Consider the following 17,874-nt stretch of genomic DNA (forward strand, 5'->3'; position numbering starts at 1 on the left):
AAATTTATCACATAAACCAAGTTCAAAAGAAAATCATTTCTTTCTTCCTGGAGAATTTTACACAAGTTTATTATTATATATATTCAGTGTCTGATTGTTTTACCATGTCCAGTAAGTCTATAATCATGTAGATTATAGAAAATACACTTTGTGATAATAGTGTTAAAGAAAAAGAAAAGATAGAAATTTAGAAGGTTCTAAACACAGCTATTTAAATCATCATGTAGTCAGCTGAAAAAATAAAGAAATAAACAAAAAACTAGATTCAGTTGCACAGAAGTATTAACTCTTATTCTGACTGGATAGATTTTATTAAAACCAGCTAGAATTTCAATTCTGAGTTCCTTCACTGTAGAAAAAAGGCTTCCAACTAAAGCAGAAGTCAACATGTGTAAACGTTACTGGAAAATGAAAACAATCTTTCTCTGAGGCTTTTTCCAAGCTTTTCTACAAATGGAAAGGCTTTAAAGCCACTTAAAAGGGGCACATCTACAATAATTATTCGTCCATGGCCAGAACGGGAAGGTGAGTACTGTCAGATGCTGCCACTCCTTCTAAACGGGCCCACGAAGGGAAAAGCCAAAACCATGGCCCTAAGCAGGGGGGCTACACCAGTCTGGCGATGGTTCGTACATAAGTCCTCATTCTCACTACCCTTGACATCCCATTAACTATTCTATGACACTGCACTGAAAACACTTGAAGTGAACAGTCTACATGTAAATTAACTGCAAACATACAAATGTCACTTGGGAGAGTATCCTTTAGCTGAACTATAGCATAGCTATAAATTTAGGAGAGCCTTCAGGTACTTGTTAAATGAATTATTGGATGAACATACCAGCTAGATTAACTAAAACTTCACCTCAGGATAAAATGTAATCAACCATTCCAGTTTGTAGAGAGTCATCTTGAATCAAACTGGTGCCATATTAACAAACACCTCGATGTCATATTGATCAAATATGTAACTGGTTTGGTTTTAAGACTACTGCATTAAAACTAAAAATCAGGGTACCATTCAGCTCTAAACCACATGACTCAATGTGACTGACCACGGAGAAATGCAGTTCACAGACTGGAGTCTCAGAACTTAGGGCTCTAGCCTTAAATTCTTCTGGTCTCTCCAGCTCCCAAATACAACCCATTTTGTAAAGGAGATGAAGAAAAGAAACTGAGGTCCTAAAATATCTATAAAATAAAGACATATTAGAATGGCCCAGATATTACCAACTGAATAAAGTTAAATTTTAGCATGTGTTCAGCAAATACCATTTTTCTTTGTTTTAATTCTCCTCAAAAAATTTATTCTAAATCATTTATGTAAGGAACAGATCAACAGACTTTTATATTACTCTGTAATTTGTCATTCGCATTACGACAGATTTTTCTCATAACTGGAACGCTCAAAAGACGAGCACGTGCACTAAGTCCATTTACACTGCAGCTGATGTATTCCGTTCCTGCAGCATGTGCTCGCCGCACACACACTGTGTCAACGACTGAGCTAGGGATTAAGGATGCTCTAGATGCAATGCAGTATACAGCCAGTGGTAACTTTGGGGCTTTAACCTTCATTCAAAACCATTCATCTAGCACCTATTACACACCCAGCCTTGGTGGGAATTATCACTCTGGTTCACCATAGAGACTCAGGGTGCCACTAACTGATGAACTCACCACTGGTGGGCCTGGGGCGGGAGTCAGCAAGCCAGTCAAGGAGCCAGCTGCTGCTCTGTACTAAACAGCCCTTCAGACACAGCACACTCTGCAGCTGACAGCTCTCACTCATCTGTATAAGACACTGCAAAGAGTCTTCTGAATCATCACAAAAATGAAACCAGAATCACAGAAGACTTCGATATTCTTACACTGTAAGCAGCTCACACAGAGGCCACAAGTTAACAATCAACCAGAACACACGTGCTGCTTTCTGATCACACCAGAAGAATTTACTAAAATTTACATACCACTCCCCTTGCCTTTTTTTAAAATCAGGTGTATCATGGACCATCTAAAAAGAGCATGCGCAACTCAACTCTGCCACCTGAATACCAACAGTGACATAACAGCGGTGGCAGGAACTTCACGGAGTCAGTTACACTGCGCACACGCCGCTGACGCCTGTTACGGACTACACTGCACTCGGGAGGATGCAGGGCCGCGTGCCACAGAACAGCACTGAATGCTCACGCTTTCTTACGGGCTGTAATCCCAGCAAGGCAGGGATATAGAGCGATTAGACACACACAGGGTCGAGCGGCTTGCCCACGGCCACACAACTGGGCAGTGCTGGGGTGAGGGGTAAGCCAGGGTCTGCCTGGCTACACGCCACACACAGCCGTCTCCCATCACACCGGAGATTCAGGACATCACCCTGCTATATGGGTGATCTGCTTGGAGGACAGGATGGCTCTCACTCTGGAAACTCAGATGAATACAGCGTAAAGCATGGTTCTGACACGGTCATCCAGGCGCTCAGCACAAAGATGGACATCAGGAGACTGACATTAACAAGAAGCCCAGCATCACCGCCACCCTTTAGTACTGGCTGATACTGACATTCCCTGATAGTTTAACTGACGTTAACGTAAAGGAATTTTATCTGTTAGGGACAAGCACCACATACCAAGTCACCAAGCACTAAGGACACTACTTTTCAGGTATGGCTTCACCTCCCGTCCAAAAGGCTCTGTGTGGTGACGGCTCTACCCACCTTCCCACTCTCTGCCGGGACTCTTGGAGGTGCCGCAGGGACTGGCAGGGCCCCTGCACTCCAAATCCATCTGCTCCTGCCTCTGCCGCTGCTCCTCCAGGAGCGCAGACTCGTGCACGGCTTTGATGTGCCGCTGGTAGAGCGCGTAGCCACTCACGGGGGCCCCGACGGGCATGCTACACGGGGCGCAGGAAACCTGTGGGAGACAGAAAACCTCAGTGTGCCAAAGCCTCTGTTGCAAGTAATGCTTATTCCTGTAATATTACGGGCTGAAGTGATTCTGCGATTTTTTAATCAAAGTAATCTGCAAGCATAAGGCTTAAAATGCTAAACAGTTACTCTCAGAAGTGAACACAATATAAATTCCGAAAGTTGTGGTAAGAGAAATAAAAATCAGACATTAAAGTATTTCCATCTGCTGTTAACTTACAATGCTGAATCCCCGTGGCTCGCCCTGGGCCCCACCCCTCCTCCTCCTCCACGTCCTCTCCCCAGGGCTCATGCCCACTCCTGAGGATTTACATGTCCTCTATTAAGTTAGTAACGCATACATTTCTATTTCCTCCAAGTTCCATGCTCACAAATTGCCTTCCCAATTCCACCTGGATATCTCAAAGCACCTCAAAACTTCTACTGGAAACAACTGTTCCTTTTCTAAACTCGACGCTTCTCTTTCAGTGACCTCCACCTGACAGAGCAGTGAGCCAGAAACCTGGCGGTCAAGTGCACTCATCCACCTCCTGGCCCCATGACCAACTCACTGACAAATCAGCTCCCTTCAGGATGGAAAGTCAGTGTTACCTCTGCAGACAGGCCATCACTAACCATCCAGTAAAATACTGCAGCCCTCCCCGTCTTCCTTCCTGCTGCACGCTGCTCCTTTCCTTCACTGCAATTATATGTTTGTTTTCTCTGTTTATTTTCTGTCTCTCGCCACTCATGAAGGAAAGACCCCAAGCTGCTCTGTCAAATATTAAATAAACAGCCCTTAAGACAGACCATTACTTCACGAATACAAAACAGTCCTGGGAAGGGGAGAGATGTGATGTGTTTAGAACCTGTTCTCTGAAGACTTTCATAATTTTTTCTCCTACTATAAGCAGGATCTTTCACTGAATCCAAAACACACGTAATTTTCTTGCCTTTGTGCTTTGGCTTATGTGTAATGTGTCTTATCCTTCCTTTGCTACAGAGCGAAATGAACTGTTATTTTCTTCGTGTCTTCTTTAAGTGGCTCATTGGGAAAGCAGCTTTCATTAACATAGTATAGTATACTTTTCAACCTAACGGAGCACATTTTAATTCTCTCAAATTATTATTACGATTTTTTTCTATGTCTTAGAAGCAAGACCAGTCTCTAAGTTTTCTGAAGCCAGAGATTACGGTGTGTAACTATTCCATACAGCATTAAAAATGTCATCTTGAACTGGGCAGACATTCAATAGATATCCACTTGAATAAATCAATGAATGAACAAATGTTTATATTTAACACAAGCACACACTTAACTTTTACATCATCATATGAGACAGGAGAACAAATTTTTATCCTGTGAAATAAAGCAAGAGCCAGAACATAACTAAGTAAAAGAGCAACACCCAAGAGCAGCGTTCAGAATCAAAGGGAGTCAAGCTCAGAGGTAATTAAGGTAAAATGTAAGTAACACTAGGTTTGGAACTGTATACTAAAGTCAACCATAAGCTCCATAACTTATTCGTAATATTCAAAACTTAGTTAAACATTTATTCTACCATTGTTCTCACAGCAAAACACCACCAAAACAAAACTTACTAACGGCCAGAACATTGTATTTCTTTGTTTTTTGCCTAATTGGAAATGACAGTGTCAAACACTTATCACATTGAATCCATCTGAAACAGATGAATGGATAAACAAAACGTGGTCTAAACATACAACGGGATATCAGTCAGCCTTAAAGCGGAAGGACAACCTGACACGTGTTACAACACGGATGAATCTTGAGGACACTGAGTGAAACAGACCAGTCACAAAAAGACAAACACTGTCTGAGTCCCCTTGTACAAGGAGCCAAGTTCATAAAACAGAAAGGGGACTGGCAGCTACCAGGGGCTGAGGGAAGGGGAAAGCCGAGTGTTGGTTTAATGGGTGCAGAGTTTCAGTTTTGCAAGATAAAAAAGTTCTGGAGACCTGTTTCACAAAAATGTGAATATACTTGACGCTCCTGAACTGTACCCTTAAAAAAGAGTTAAGATGGAAGTTTTATGTTATGTGATTTTTACCACAATTTTTTTTTTAAAATCAAGTACTGATTAAAGAAGAGAAGAAATGTCTCTAAAGGGTTTTTTTTTTCCAACTTTACTTTTCAACTCACGTTGAAAACTTACCATCGGCGGGATAACAGCAGCTCGGTGCTGAAGCTGGGGCAGGTCCAGTGGATTTGGTTTTATTGGGGACGAAACCAGTATAGATCCAGTGGGGTTTAACAGTGAAGGCTTTGAGTCCATGGGAAAAATTCTGCAAGTGCGATGTAAAAAGATAGATCAATATATTCTTATTTAAGGTTTTAAACATATAATCACCACAGTTCCTTCTCAGTTAATATGGGTATGTGTTCACACACACACGCATATATCACATTAACCCTACAAGATATTTGAACAGTAAGCAGAAAGGAATCTATAACACGAATTTTCCAGGTGAAGACTCCTAACATTGGTTTATAGGTTGAAATCGATCTGAATTTAATCATTTGCATCCAACCTACAGAACAGTCTAAACCAGTGCCATTATAAGTTAGGTCCTAATTAACCACCAACGTAGGTTACAAACTAGTTACCTGTTACAGGATTTTTTGCTAGGATCACAGAGTATTTTTAAAAACATTTGAATAAACCACCACCGTTTTTAAATGGAGATTTAAAATTTCACCCCAAACTCCAGACTCCCAGTCTCTCATGAAACGGGAGGAAATGGCAACGCAGGAACAGCACTGCTGCATAGCAAGCTCGTGCTGCACCTGCAGAGCAGCCCTTCCCAGCCAGCGCGAGCTCCTGTGTGGCTCCTCTGCGCTCTCCCCTCCCGCCTCACCCGCGTTCAGGACCCGCACTTGACTTGAGGGCGCCCAGTGTCTGAAGTGGGGAGAGCACACGCGAGAGCCGCACCTCATGGGCTCCGTCATGCTTCCCAGGGCTGTCAGCTACTGGGGAACGAAGATAAACACTTCGAAAGGTGCCAACTTCAGAAAATGAGAATGTGTAAAAGAAAACGATTCATACTTTATACAAAGAATAAAGATGGTACTAAAGATAGAGAGCACTGGAAGTGTTATTTTGATAGCCTGGAAGCGAAGCAGACGTTTGGGTACCATCCAGAGACCACCACACACGTATAAGGGACTTCAAGACTACGGCCACGTCCACCCCCTAGGGTGCTCCTCTCCTTCAAGACTGCTGCCTTCCTAATTCTCCCTTCAGTCATAAATATAGTGACTGAAACCAACAGGGCAAAACACAGAGAACTCGTATTTTGGATGACAGCTTTCAATAAAGCATGTTTGAAAAGGGACCACATGCTTGAATCCATTTATGTTTACTCCAAAGTCTGGGACAACTAAAATCTGTATTATTATGAGACGTGGGGAAAAGAGCGATAGAAGGTTCAATTTTCTGAAAAACCAAAGGTTAATAAGCAGGACCCTTATTTTACTTTAGTTGTCATTGACAAAAACTCGAGTGTGTACCATACAGAAAACTGGAGAATCGCTGTGATCGATGTTACTCTAGCATCAAATTTCACTGCAGAGTATGTCAGATTGAAAACGTAAGGCCCGCGGGCAGAAAGCACCGTGACAACAGGACCCCGGGACATGGGAGCTTCAAGCGGAACCTGGTTGTCTGAGGAGCTTTTTTGCCTCTTTCTTATTGAAAAGGGGAGGGAGATTTTTTGAGTTGAACGGGGTTTTTGTTTAAACAATGATTTGGGGTACTTCATTTCTAGAATTCGCACCAGTCCAGCATTCGACTGTAATTCTAGGTGATTCCATTTCCTTCAAGGAAAAGTATACACCTAGGAAACTAAATATATTAAATAAAGTAGTATCTATTCCTGTAAAAAAAAAAAAACTTTTGCTTTAATTTTCATAAAAAACATAAAGATGATATTTTTCTGTTATTAATTTGACTAAAAGTACGTACAAATTCATTCGTATTGTGCCTGGTATTTTAAACGACAAATACGAGTAACCGCAAGTTTAAACTGGCATGAGAAGTGACCATCACCAGGACCACGGACTCGGACTCCGGCCGTGCTGTCTGGAGCGCCGCCACGCGGGTCCCTGCTCTGGCCCGCATCTGACCCTCCCAGGCCGGCGCCGCCTCAGGCAAGCTGGCGCCGTGGCCCGTCCATCTGCGCCCCCAGGACACCGCTTCCGTCGCCAGGAGCGGCGGTCACGGGGCTTCAGTTCACAGCTTTGCCGGCTGAAATCCCTTCTGCTGTCTCACGGAATGTGCGTAACAACCGAGGCAGAGAACACCTGAAATCTTTCCTATTAAGAAGTCACAATCCCGCGGGTGTGTCTGGTAGAGACAGCATCGTGGCCCAGCGTCGGAGCACCGGACTCTCCCTCCACCAGCGCTCGCACGGGGCTGGCGTGGCCGTGCTGGGGACCGCGGCCGTGGGGACCGTGACTGTGGGGACTGGGGCCGTGGTGACCGTGATCCTGGGGACTGGGGCCGTGCTGGTGGCCGTGGCCGTGGGGACAGGGGTCGGGGCGCGCTCACCGCTGCCGCTCGGGCTCGGCGTCCACGTCCTCGTCGGCGCTGCACGTGGCGCTGGAGTCGTGGTCGGACGCGGGCTCGGGGCCCGGGGCGCTGGTGCGCGGGGCTGCCCCCAGCTCGTCGGCGCCGGGCTCCGGCCGCTCGCCGCTCCTCTCGGGCTCCGCGTCTCGCCCCCCGGCGTCGCCCTCCACTCCGGGCGGGCCGTCCGCCGGCGCCCGCATCTCTACGTCCACACAGTCCGCCTGCGCGGCCGCCGGGGGGTTGGACTCGGGCCCGCGCTCCACGTCCATCGGCTCCGCCGTCTGCGCACCGCCCGGCGCCGGGGCCTCTGCGCTCTGGTCCGGGGCGGGCGCGGCGCCGGGGGCCGCCGGGGCGGGGGGCGCGCCGGGCGCGGGGTCGGGGGCGGCCTCGGGCTCGGCGTCCCCTCGAGGAGCCGCGTGCTCAGTGCTGTCCTCGCCGGGCTTGACAGCTTCAACTGGTGAAGGAGAAGGAGCACTTTCTGTATCAGAACTATTTTCAGCACCTTAAAGATAATGATACAGCATAAAAATCTGATAATGATCACGTTTCAGGTGGCGACAGAGCCATGCTTGGAAGTGGCGGTTGGGGGCGAGTTACCCTCCTCTGATGACCTCATTCAGCCACTATGGCCAGGCCAGCGGGGAAACTAGCGCTTTCTACAGGGCAGGCGGGGGGCCAGACTGCCCTGGCCTTCTGAAATCCAAGTGTGAAGGCTCTGATGTCTAAAAGCAATTCATATGAAATTTGAAAAACAAAAAGAGATGGAAAAACAGAAGTGAACAAAAAGCACTCTTTTTTTCTACCAGCCTGTCTCTGTGCTTCCTTTTGACCTGGGAGAGCTAACGCTCAATAACGGCACCGTCTAACAGAAACATAAGGCACCTCACATCTGTCATTTTAATTTTTCTGGTGGCCACAATAAGAAAGTAAAAAGAGAGATAGGTAAACTTAACTTTAACGGCATATTTTATTTGACATAATATGTGCAAACTGTTATTTTTAAATGTAACCAATATAGAAAACTAGTAGTAAGATATTTTACCTTTTTTGGTACTAAGTCTTCAAAATCTGATTCTATTTTACATTTTCAGTACATCTCAATTTGGACTACGGTTGTCCCTCGTTGTCTGCAGGGGACTGGTTCCAGGACAACCCCCACGCTCCCACCATGGATACTAAAATCCACGGATGCTCAAGTCCCTTCTGTAAAATGGCCTAGTATTTGCATGTAACCTAGGCACATCCTCCCGTAGACTTTAAACCACCTCTAGATGACTTGCAATAACTAATGCAATACAGATGCTGTGTGAATAGCTATAAATACAACGTAAATGCTATCTTTACCTAGATACCTCAAAGGAACTGCAAATTCACTATGTCTTACACTGGACATTTATTCAACACTTCCAATTCTCAAATCGGCTGCTTTTCTAGTGTTTACTATCCAGTAAACAAACCAGAAACCTAGGAGCCATCTTTCAAAACTCTCCTCTCATTTATCCCCATATCCTGCCTACACGAGTCTCAGAGAGTTTCTCTTTAAAAATATCCCTTGAATCCAGCCACTTCTGTTCAACTTCACAACGACCACTAAGGGCCAAAAGGGACTCTTCTTACCCAGCACCCAGACCACTCTCTACAAGAGCACCACAGAGAGTTTTTAAAACCAAATCTTACCAAAACTCACTCATACTCTCCCCTTCCTGTCCATCCCCTCCCTCCCCACTTCATTCCCTCTCAGAGTATGTCCATGGAACCACGTTGCTCTCAGGCCAAAGTTCCAAACTCTAGAGTGTGGCCCTGCTGAAGGCCTGGGCTGGGGGACCCACCTGCCCTCCCAGCCTCACCTCCTGCTGCATGTTCGCTGTACCACTCACCCCGGGCCTTACTGCAGTTCTGGGAAGGCCTGTGCGGCCCTCACCGCAGACCTCATGTGCTCCTTCACCACCTTTCCCTCTGGGTAGTGGATCAAGTATCACATGCTTCCAAAAGCCTCCCACCACGCCCCTGACAAAGTTACATTTTGCTACTATGCTTCTTACCCGGCGTGTACTGGTCACAGCTATAGTTTTACTTTCCTCACTACTATTTGATTCCTGGCCCACTAGGCTATAAACACCGTAAGGGTAGGGATCATACATTTTGTTTATCATTCAAGTCCCAATGACAAGCACAAGGCCTAGAGCCTGGCACAGAGCAGACTCAAGTATCCGCTGACATGTACAGTGAATGAATGGCTTGAATGTATCTGTAAACTGACCTTCCCCCTATTACTGGGGCCCTGGGCTACTTCCAACCTGACACTGCTATAAACAGCATACAGAGATGGTCAGTGCAGCATCAAGCTTTTAGATTATTTTCTTACAAGACTGTAACATAAAAATTTAAATCTCCCTAAAATTAATACGTAGACTTCCAATGAGAATCCCAATGGTTTGTAAGAAAAATTTCTTAAACTAGATAAACCAATTTATAATGTATATGCAAGAATAAGTCCCTAAGAAAATCCAAGAAATACAGAAAAAGTACCAGAGTGAGACTTGCCTCCCCAGATACTCAGATTTACTATGGAGCCAGTGTGTTACAACATGCTTGAAACTGTCACAGAGACAGACAAAGCCAATCAGTGGTACAGAAGACAGTGTGTGGGAACAGATCCTAAGGTATGTGAGAAATTGATATATGCCAGAGATGACACTTTAAATCGTTGGGTAAAGGATGATTTATTTAATAAACTAGTTCTCTCAGAACTGGCTCTTTGGAGGATAATTTAGTATAAGATACGTATAACCTCAGGAATTATCAGAAATATCTTAAGCAAAATAGGAAACTCTAAAGCTGTGTATGTATCACTTATATTTAAAAACAATAAAATAAAAACTTAAATGACCATATAGGAAAGAATACTTTTCATGCATAACACAGTATTTAAAAACTCCAAATTCACTCTTTCATTCATTCAAATATGTAGTGAACATCCACCGCGCGGGGCGCTGTTTGAGGTCCTGGCGGCAACTGCACTCTACCGGAGCTGACATTCTAGTGTGGAAGAGACAACAAACAGCAACCCTGCGACACATCAGGTGGTGGTTAAGTGCAGTGAAGAGAAGCAACACTGGGGACCACGGGGCAAGGGCGCATCAGAGAGCTAACGTGACGTTTCAGGAAGCTCAAAGACAACGAGGAGCAGCACAGGCACGTGGGGGAAGCACCCCCCCAGGTGAGAGATCAGCACGAGGAAAAGGCCCTCCGGGGGGTCGCCCTGCTTGGGAACAGCAAAGAGGACAGTGTGTCAAACGAGAAGCAATCACCTCGCACCTGCCAGAATGGCCATCGCCAAGAAGACAAGGCGCAGCCAGGTCTGGAGAGGGTGTGGAGAAGAGGGGGCACAGCAACTAGCTTCGATTTAAAACCTACTTTGCTGCTTAACAAAATAAAAAAAAAAAAAAGCAGAGATCCCGAGAACAGACTGGTGGCTGTCGGAGGCAGGTGAGGGTGGGCAAAGCGGACGAAGGCAGTCAAAAGGCACACACACTGGGTCATAAAGTAAGCCAGCCCTGGGGCTGACGCACAGCACAGTGACTAGTTGGTAACGCTGTGCTGTAGACTTGAAAGCGGCTAAGAGAGGAGACACTAAGAATGCTCGTTACAAACCAGACTCGTGGCAATCAATTCACAGCACACGCACACACCGAATGGCGACGCTGTCCCCGAGACTGACAACCGGTAAACGCTAATTCTCATCTCAGTTTACAGTGACAGGAGTGGGGTGCGCAAACGGGGAAGCGGTGGGCGGAGAGGGGGGGGTCAGCTCACGCAGGGGGGCCTCCGGCTTTCATTCCGAATGAGACGAGGAAGTGCCACAGGGTTTGGAGCAGAGAAGAAACCTGATCTGATTTACATTTTATTAGATCACTCTGGCTGTTCCGTGAGGGGGAAAAAATAGAACAAACAGCAGGAAGCGGACCAACCAGAGGCCACTGCGACGGAGACAGGGGCTCGGAAGAGGGCGGCAGGAGGGAGGCGTGCTGAGAGTCTGAACGGAGCACCTAAAGAAGCACTGAGCAGCTGAGCACCTCTGCTGACGGAGCACGCACCGGTGCCGGGACGAGAAGGGCATCAGAATCTGAACACCCAGGCAAAGACTGGAGGGAGAGGAGGGTGTGGCTTCCAGGGTAAGCTTAACGCTTAGGTCTCCAAAAGGAAGTGTTACACAGGCAGTCAGATATATGAGCCTGGGTTCATATCAGAGTCCAAGTCTCAAAAATCAAGACAAAGTCAAAGGACAAAAGCTCAGAACAGTACCTCACATGCAGTAAGGTCTTAACACAGGGCAGCAATTACTCTTATTAAAGATTTCACCAAAGCGTGGACAGGCTAACAAAAAACTTGACTTCATCCTCATTTCTATTCACACGAGTATGGAAAGCCTCAAATCCAAGGACAAATTAACAAGTTATGTATCTTCCAAACACGGAGGACCTGTTAGTGACTATGCAGCAGGTGGAACCATCCGACATGAGCACTTTTCCAGTTACCTTCTTCCTCCAAGCAACCCAACAGTACAAGTGTTTCCAGGGCTCAGTGCCCCACCGAGCACCAGACAGATGTGTCTTCTTCCTCCCTGCCCCCAAACACCTTAGGGAATGCAGGGCAAGAGCAAACCTAGGTTTGGTAAAGTTCCGGTCGCTCTAACTTGACTCACCTAATCGTGAAGGGCATGCACACAACCAGACGCGTGTTTCAGGAGCACGGGCGCAGGTGCCGTGCCCGCTCCCCCTGCACAACACTCTACCTCCAGCGTCTCCTTAGGCTGCGCGGTGAGCACGCACCAAGTCAAAGGGAACGGAGCCCCCACGACTCCAGCGGCAGGCGCACTCCCCACTCCAGATGTCACACCACTGCCACGTGTGCGGGTGGGCAGGAGGCCAGGCCACCCTCCGTGAGACCCCATGGATACGTTATTTTAGTGCCTCACTTAACCATAATAACCTTATTTGACAATTTGAAAAAAACTTCACATTAAGACAAAGTAACAGGAAGAAAACAGAAGGAAAAAAGTTACTTTTTGGTGCTCAGTTTTTGAGACTCTTTTGGCCCGTGAACATACTGGCTTTTTTTGTCCTGAAATAAACATATTTGTGATAATTAGGCTTGAGCCTTGGTATGGACTGAATTGCATCCCCCCAAAAATTACGTTAAAGCTCTAACCCTCAATGTGACTGCACTGGAGACACTGCCCTGAAGGAGGCGATGAAGGGTAAATGAGGCCGTAAGAGGGGCCCTCACCCAACAAGACCGGCGTCCTCACACGAAGAGGAAGAGACAGCAGGAGCGCACGCGTACGGAAGGCAGGCCCCAGGCCGCAGGGCCCGAGGCGGCCACCTGCGCGCAGGAAGACAGGCTCGCCAGAGACAACGCCGGCAGCTCCCCGCTCGGGGGCTGCCCCTCCAGAACCAGGAGAAAATACATTTCTCCTGTTGACGGCCCCGGATCTGTAAAAGTCCGCTATGGCAGCCCAGGGAGACCAGCACGGGCTTTCTGCACGTGGGTAACCCGAGGAGTGCAGGCGGCCTGCCACACACCTCGGATTCCGGATTCCGACACAGACTCCACTGAGCCAGCTCCTCCCGGCACCGCCCCATGGCGGGTCTACGCCGGGTCCGCTGCCTTCTTGGAACACTGGCCTCATTCTTCACAACATTCCACAGAATCAAGTTTACTTATTGTTCCAAGCCAAAACCCATTTCAAGACAAATTTTAAATTTAAAACTCAACAACTTGTGGAAAAAATAAAACAAAAGCTAGCATTTCTGAAACTCCCAGAAGGCGCAGAACTGCCTAAGCTGAGGCTGCAAGAGCCTGCCGAGGAGGGCGCCAGCAGCTCTGCCCGCGCGGAGGGCTCGCGCCGGTCACTTGCAGAAGAAACAACACACAGAGCCAACAAACGGAGAAAATGTCTGCATGCACAAAACATGAACATATTTAAGACAGTAAGTTTATATGTTAACAGCTGTGAAATCACTGTGAAAATCCCTACTTCAGAAGTGGGAAATTTACAAAAGAAATCTACAGAAACTTTACTAGTAACATAAAATAAAATAAATCAAGAACCTTTCTAAACTAGCAAAAACTCAAGAAAACATCTACTTCTTCAGGAAGCTGTCATTAATTTGTTTAAGTCACAGAGAGGATTTTACATCTTTTCTTAAGTTCCCTGGGTTGACTTTTTTTTCTACCAGGGCTCCTCGGGTTATTAATACATTCTATGTGAAAAATCAATGACATGTTAAGTCTCTGTAAAAACTGAAGTAAATCAAACTCAATGCAATAAAATAAAGAGGGAAATGGAACTGATCATACTGACTGAACACACACACGTGGCTCCAGTTCAGACACACAGGCCTCGCAGCGGCGTCAGCACTGAGGCCTGCGGCAGGCCTGCCGCTTTCAAGACCCTCTGGTCATAGCACCTGGACCACCTCAAGTGCTACATAAGTAAATGTGCGTTGACTGAATGAATAAACACACTGTGTTCACATTTAAAGTCTTTGCCTTAAAAACCCTGATATGCTATTTCCGTACTGAAGCAATTCCTGAATAGTCAAGTGACGAAGCAAAACATCATACATTTGGGCTCGTAGAAGCTACGACCAAATCGAAGGTCTGAGATACCTTCACTGTCCTCTGGATTCTCCTCTTCATTGGAGGCTTCAATATCTTCGTCCTCCTGAGCAGAAACAGTGGAAGCTACACTCTCACACTGAGACACGTCTCGCTCTTCACGAGGCTTCCGTGAGGCCTAAAGGAGTAAAACAAATTATTCCGGACTTAAGTAACGAGAAAGGAAGGAAGGAAGGCAGAGTACGGGCACACACAGGCTGGAGAGCAGAGGGAGGGCTGCGCGGCAGACAAGTGCTCGGGCTGGAGGGCCGTCACCCCCAGGGAGCTGCCAAGGGACCGTCGGCACAGATGGGGGGTCGCTTCGTCCATCTGGCATTCTGGGAGCTACTCTTTGCTCTGCGCAAGTACCCGCCATCACAAAGCTCCTGCTCTTCTCTCCCCTCCAAATAATAGTGATAAAAAGCTGACAGAAAAATCCCAGTGATTTTTTTCTAATAAGGATAACACATTTATTTTCTAATAAAAATAACTTGTGTTGGAATGTGGAAGAAACAGAAAACCGTTAAGAAGAACAATAACCCCTCATGATTCCACCAGCTAGCAACTCTAAGCACCCTGGTGCCTCTCCTTCAATCTCTCCTCTGCGCACGCGTGTGTGCCCAAAACCCAGGATGCCCTATGCAGTCATGTAGCACACCTTTTTTTAAACTAATATAATCATGAACTGAACATATCCTGACACTACAAATTCCTCAAGTTATTTTTATTAATGGTCCATAGAAACACTCTGTACCAATCTGTATTTAAAATGCTCCTATTTTAATGCACTTAGGTGATTTTCGACTTCTGGACTGTCAGCAACGCTGCGGCAGCCCTCCTGCGCTAGCGTTAAGAGTTGTGCAACTTCACAGCAACAACTCATCACGGGCGTGACTGACTTTCTTTTACTGTGAGTGAGGACACGTTCCTTTTAAATTTTTTTTAAACAGGATTTTCTCTTCTGCAAGTTATGTTTTACATAAAACTGCTCATTCTTCTACTGAAGAGTACATGTTTATATGTAACATATATAATATACAAGCCACTGGCCATTTAATGTATTTATAATCCCGTGTCACTAAATGTAGCACCTAAGGTCTAGGTCCGTGAAGACCCAGGCCCGGCCCTGGCAGCGGTCTGTCCTGCACCTCTTCTAGACCCCACGTCTCACCAGACTTAGGCTGTCAGCCTCTCCCACGGGGATTTGTCACAGAGACCCTTTAACATCCCATCTATTAAAAATTACCAATATGCTCACGCTTTGTATTTTTTCTTATTCTTATTCTTACTGCAGATGTGAATACTTAGGATCCAACCTAAAGCACTGAGTCAAGAAGAAACCCTTTTCCGACGTAGAGTCGCAGAGCTCGGCAGGGTTCTGAAGGCTAAACAGTCCTTGCGTTCTGAACAGGGACGCGATGGAAGAACCCTCTGGCCACACTTTTTAAGAAGCTTTCAGAAGATTCCGTGAGTGCTACGTTTTCAAGCACTGGCTAACAGCTGCCACATGGGTTTCCCCAGTGCCCAGCCCATGCCCCTCTGCCAATTCACCCATTCCGTTCAGCCCTTTCCCCGCTGACGACAGAAGAGACAGACACCTACCACAACTCTGCAACACTCCTCTCTTCACAGGCACTGACCTCCTACCTCGCCAAGCACTTTCTTCATTAGACGATAGTGTTCGTCTTCAATGTAATAATTCAAATACACAGAAGGCAACACCTGTATGTCTTCCACTGAGTTCTAATAGACATTGGACATTTTGCCATGTTTCCTTGAGATCTTTTTAAAAATGATAAACACTCTACTCAAAGGTTAGTTGTGATGTGAAATCTGAAACCACATCAATACACGTTTGCACTCTATTAAAATCCATCCCGCTGTCATGTCCTCTGGTTTATTAAAAACACTATGGATCGTTTATCCAGACACGACGTCCACTGGGACAACACGAGTCGGTCACTTGGAAAACACTGAGCCCCACAGCTTTTTAAAATGTGAATACGTTTCATTACATGTTAAAGTATCACATTAGTTATTATTGCCACTAGTCTTACTAGAAACATCTGCGAACACCGTGAAGATGTTAAGCTCAGTGAGGGACACACATTTTGCAAAATTCTAATTTTTGCCTGAAAGCCTGGAATGTAAAAGTGGCGACAAATTTGCCGCTAGGCTGTTCTCCTTGAAGACACGCTCACTCATTTTTAAGAAAATGTCAGCCAAACATTCAGGTCTGAAAACCGCAGTTTGTCTGTCATCCTTTCAGTTAAAAACGGCATTCCAGAAAAAGGGAGGCTAGTTCAGCCTGGAACCCGGACAGCTGCAGAAGCGCTTCTCCTGGAGAGCTGCACGCTCCCGGGCACAGCAGGGGCTCCCGCACAGACAGCTGCTCAAGGGCCAAGATTTGCTAGTCCGTTTGTGCTGCTTCATCAAGGACATTCTTAAGTCAAACTGCCATTTAAAAAAGCCCCCAAACTGCAAATGCTCGAAACTTGAAGAATACTCTGAGCACCATGACCAGTGGTGCCCTCCAGACTGGGCAAAGGCACCAGCATGTCACTCACAGCTGCTGTGACATCATGGATGCAAGTGTCACGACACTGGGAAAAAGACAACTTCTTAATACTTTCATGAAAATAGTTCTGAAGTCATGGAACCCTCAAAGAGCTCTGTGGACTCTGAGAACACTGGAACTTCCTGGTTAAGAAATTTTCCATACTCTAATACTTGCTGGTTTTTAATATTTACCCCACGGAATCTTTCTGAGAAAATGTTTAATATGCCGAATCAACTCATTAAATAAACAGGTCAACAAATGGTCAACAGAACTCCAACTAAAGTTTTCAATTCAAACTCCAAAAGGCTTATACTGTTCAAATCTAGTCTACAGTAATTCAAAAGTACTGAACTGTCATTACTACTAAACCACTCCTTGGGCAGCAAATAAACTGGGGGGAGGATACAGCTCAGGGGCAGAGCACATGCTCCGCAGGCACAAGGTCCTGGGTTCAATCTCCAGCACCTCCATAAAAAGCAAACAAACAAACAAGCCAAATAGTCAATTTGTGCCAAGAAACAGCATATCCTTTACAGGCAGATGCAATTAATAAAAATACAACATAAAAAAATGTAACTCAAAACCAATCTCTGAAGCTAAAAAAACCCTGTTTAAGTAAAAAGCAGTACATAAAAGACCCCCCACCTCTGACATACTCACTTTCTGTTTATGCTGCTGCAAGAGGTTGTCAAGGTTATGTCGCCTTTTATAGTTGAAATAGAAGTTTTTGCACTGGGCTTCACTTTTAGTCCCCACCATTTTGGCAATTGCTGCCCAGTTACGACCATGTTCTACTAGACCTGTATTTCAAGACCAGACCAAACATTAGTTGAACACTCATTTGATAAAGCAAGCGAGAAAGATAACAGAATCAATCGCCACATTCAGGATCACTGACACTAAGAGTGCATCTTCAATTACTTATCGATACACTTCAATACTTACTGAAAGGTAAACGGACATGAGACTCATGAGCAGCTCTACTTTCCTACCCAAAGGGAACGTGTGCTCATTAATGGAGGGCTTACCCTTGTCATCCATCTCCCGAGGGTGGGACCAGCGGCAGACACACAGTAACGGCTCAAACCCTGTGAACCGAGGGCCTAGGTACTGCTAAATCTTTGGAACCAGTATATCAATACAAAGTTAATAAGGTA

The 17,874-nt window shown here is 45.9% G+C and overlaps 1 protein-coding gene across 22 annotated transcripts in view; it reads right to left on the reverse strand.

Annotated features, from left to right (window-relative positions):
* NCOR1 (nuclear receptor corepressor 1) overlaps window positions 1–17,874 on the reverse strand; it is a 163,792-nt gene that overhangs the window by 35,670 nt on the left and 110,248 nt on the right. For 19 of the 22 annotated variants that reach the window (XM_074342073.1, XM_074342074.1, XM_074342079.1 and 16 more), the window contains 5 exons: window positions 17,378–17,517; window positions 14,170–14,296; window positions 7,477–7,996; window positions 5,083–5,212; window positions 2,717–2,912 (listed from right to left, as the gene is read on the reverse strand). In XM_074342073.1, coding sequence (XP_074198174.1) covers window positions 2,717–2,912; window positions 5,083–5,212; window positions 7,477–7,996; window positions 14,170–14,296; window positions 17,378–17,517 — 1,113 coding nt within the window. The remainder of the gene's footprint in view (window positions 1–2,716; window positions 2,913–5,082; window positions 5,213–7,476; window positions 7,997–14,169; window positions 14,297–17,377; window positions 17,518–17,874) is intronic. The other 3 variants (XM_074342083.1, XM_074342092.1, XM_074342091.1) reach the window with 1 other exon arrangement.

Source organism: Camelus bactrianus, chromosome 16 (genome assembly GCF_048773025.1).
Source record: "Camelus bactrianus isolate YW-2024 breed Bactrian camel chromosome 16, ASM4877302v1, whole genome shotgun sequence".
Lineage (NCBI taxonomy): Eukaryota > Metazoa > Chordata > Mammalia > Artiodactyla > Camelidae > Camelus > Camelus bactrianus.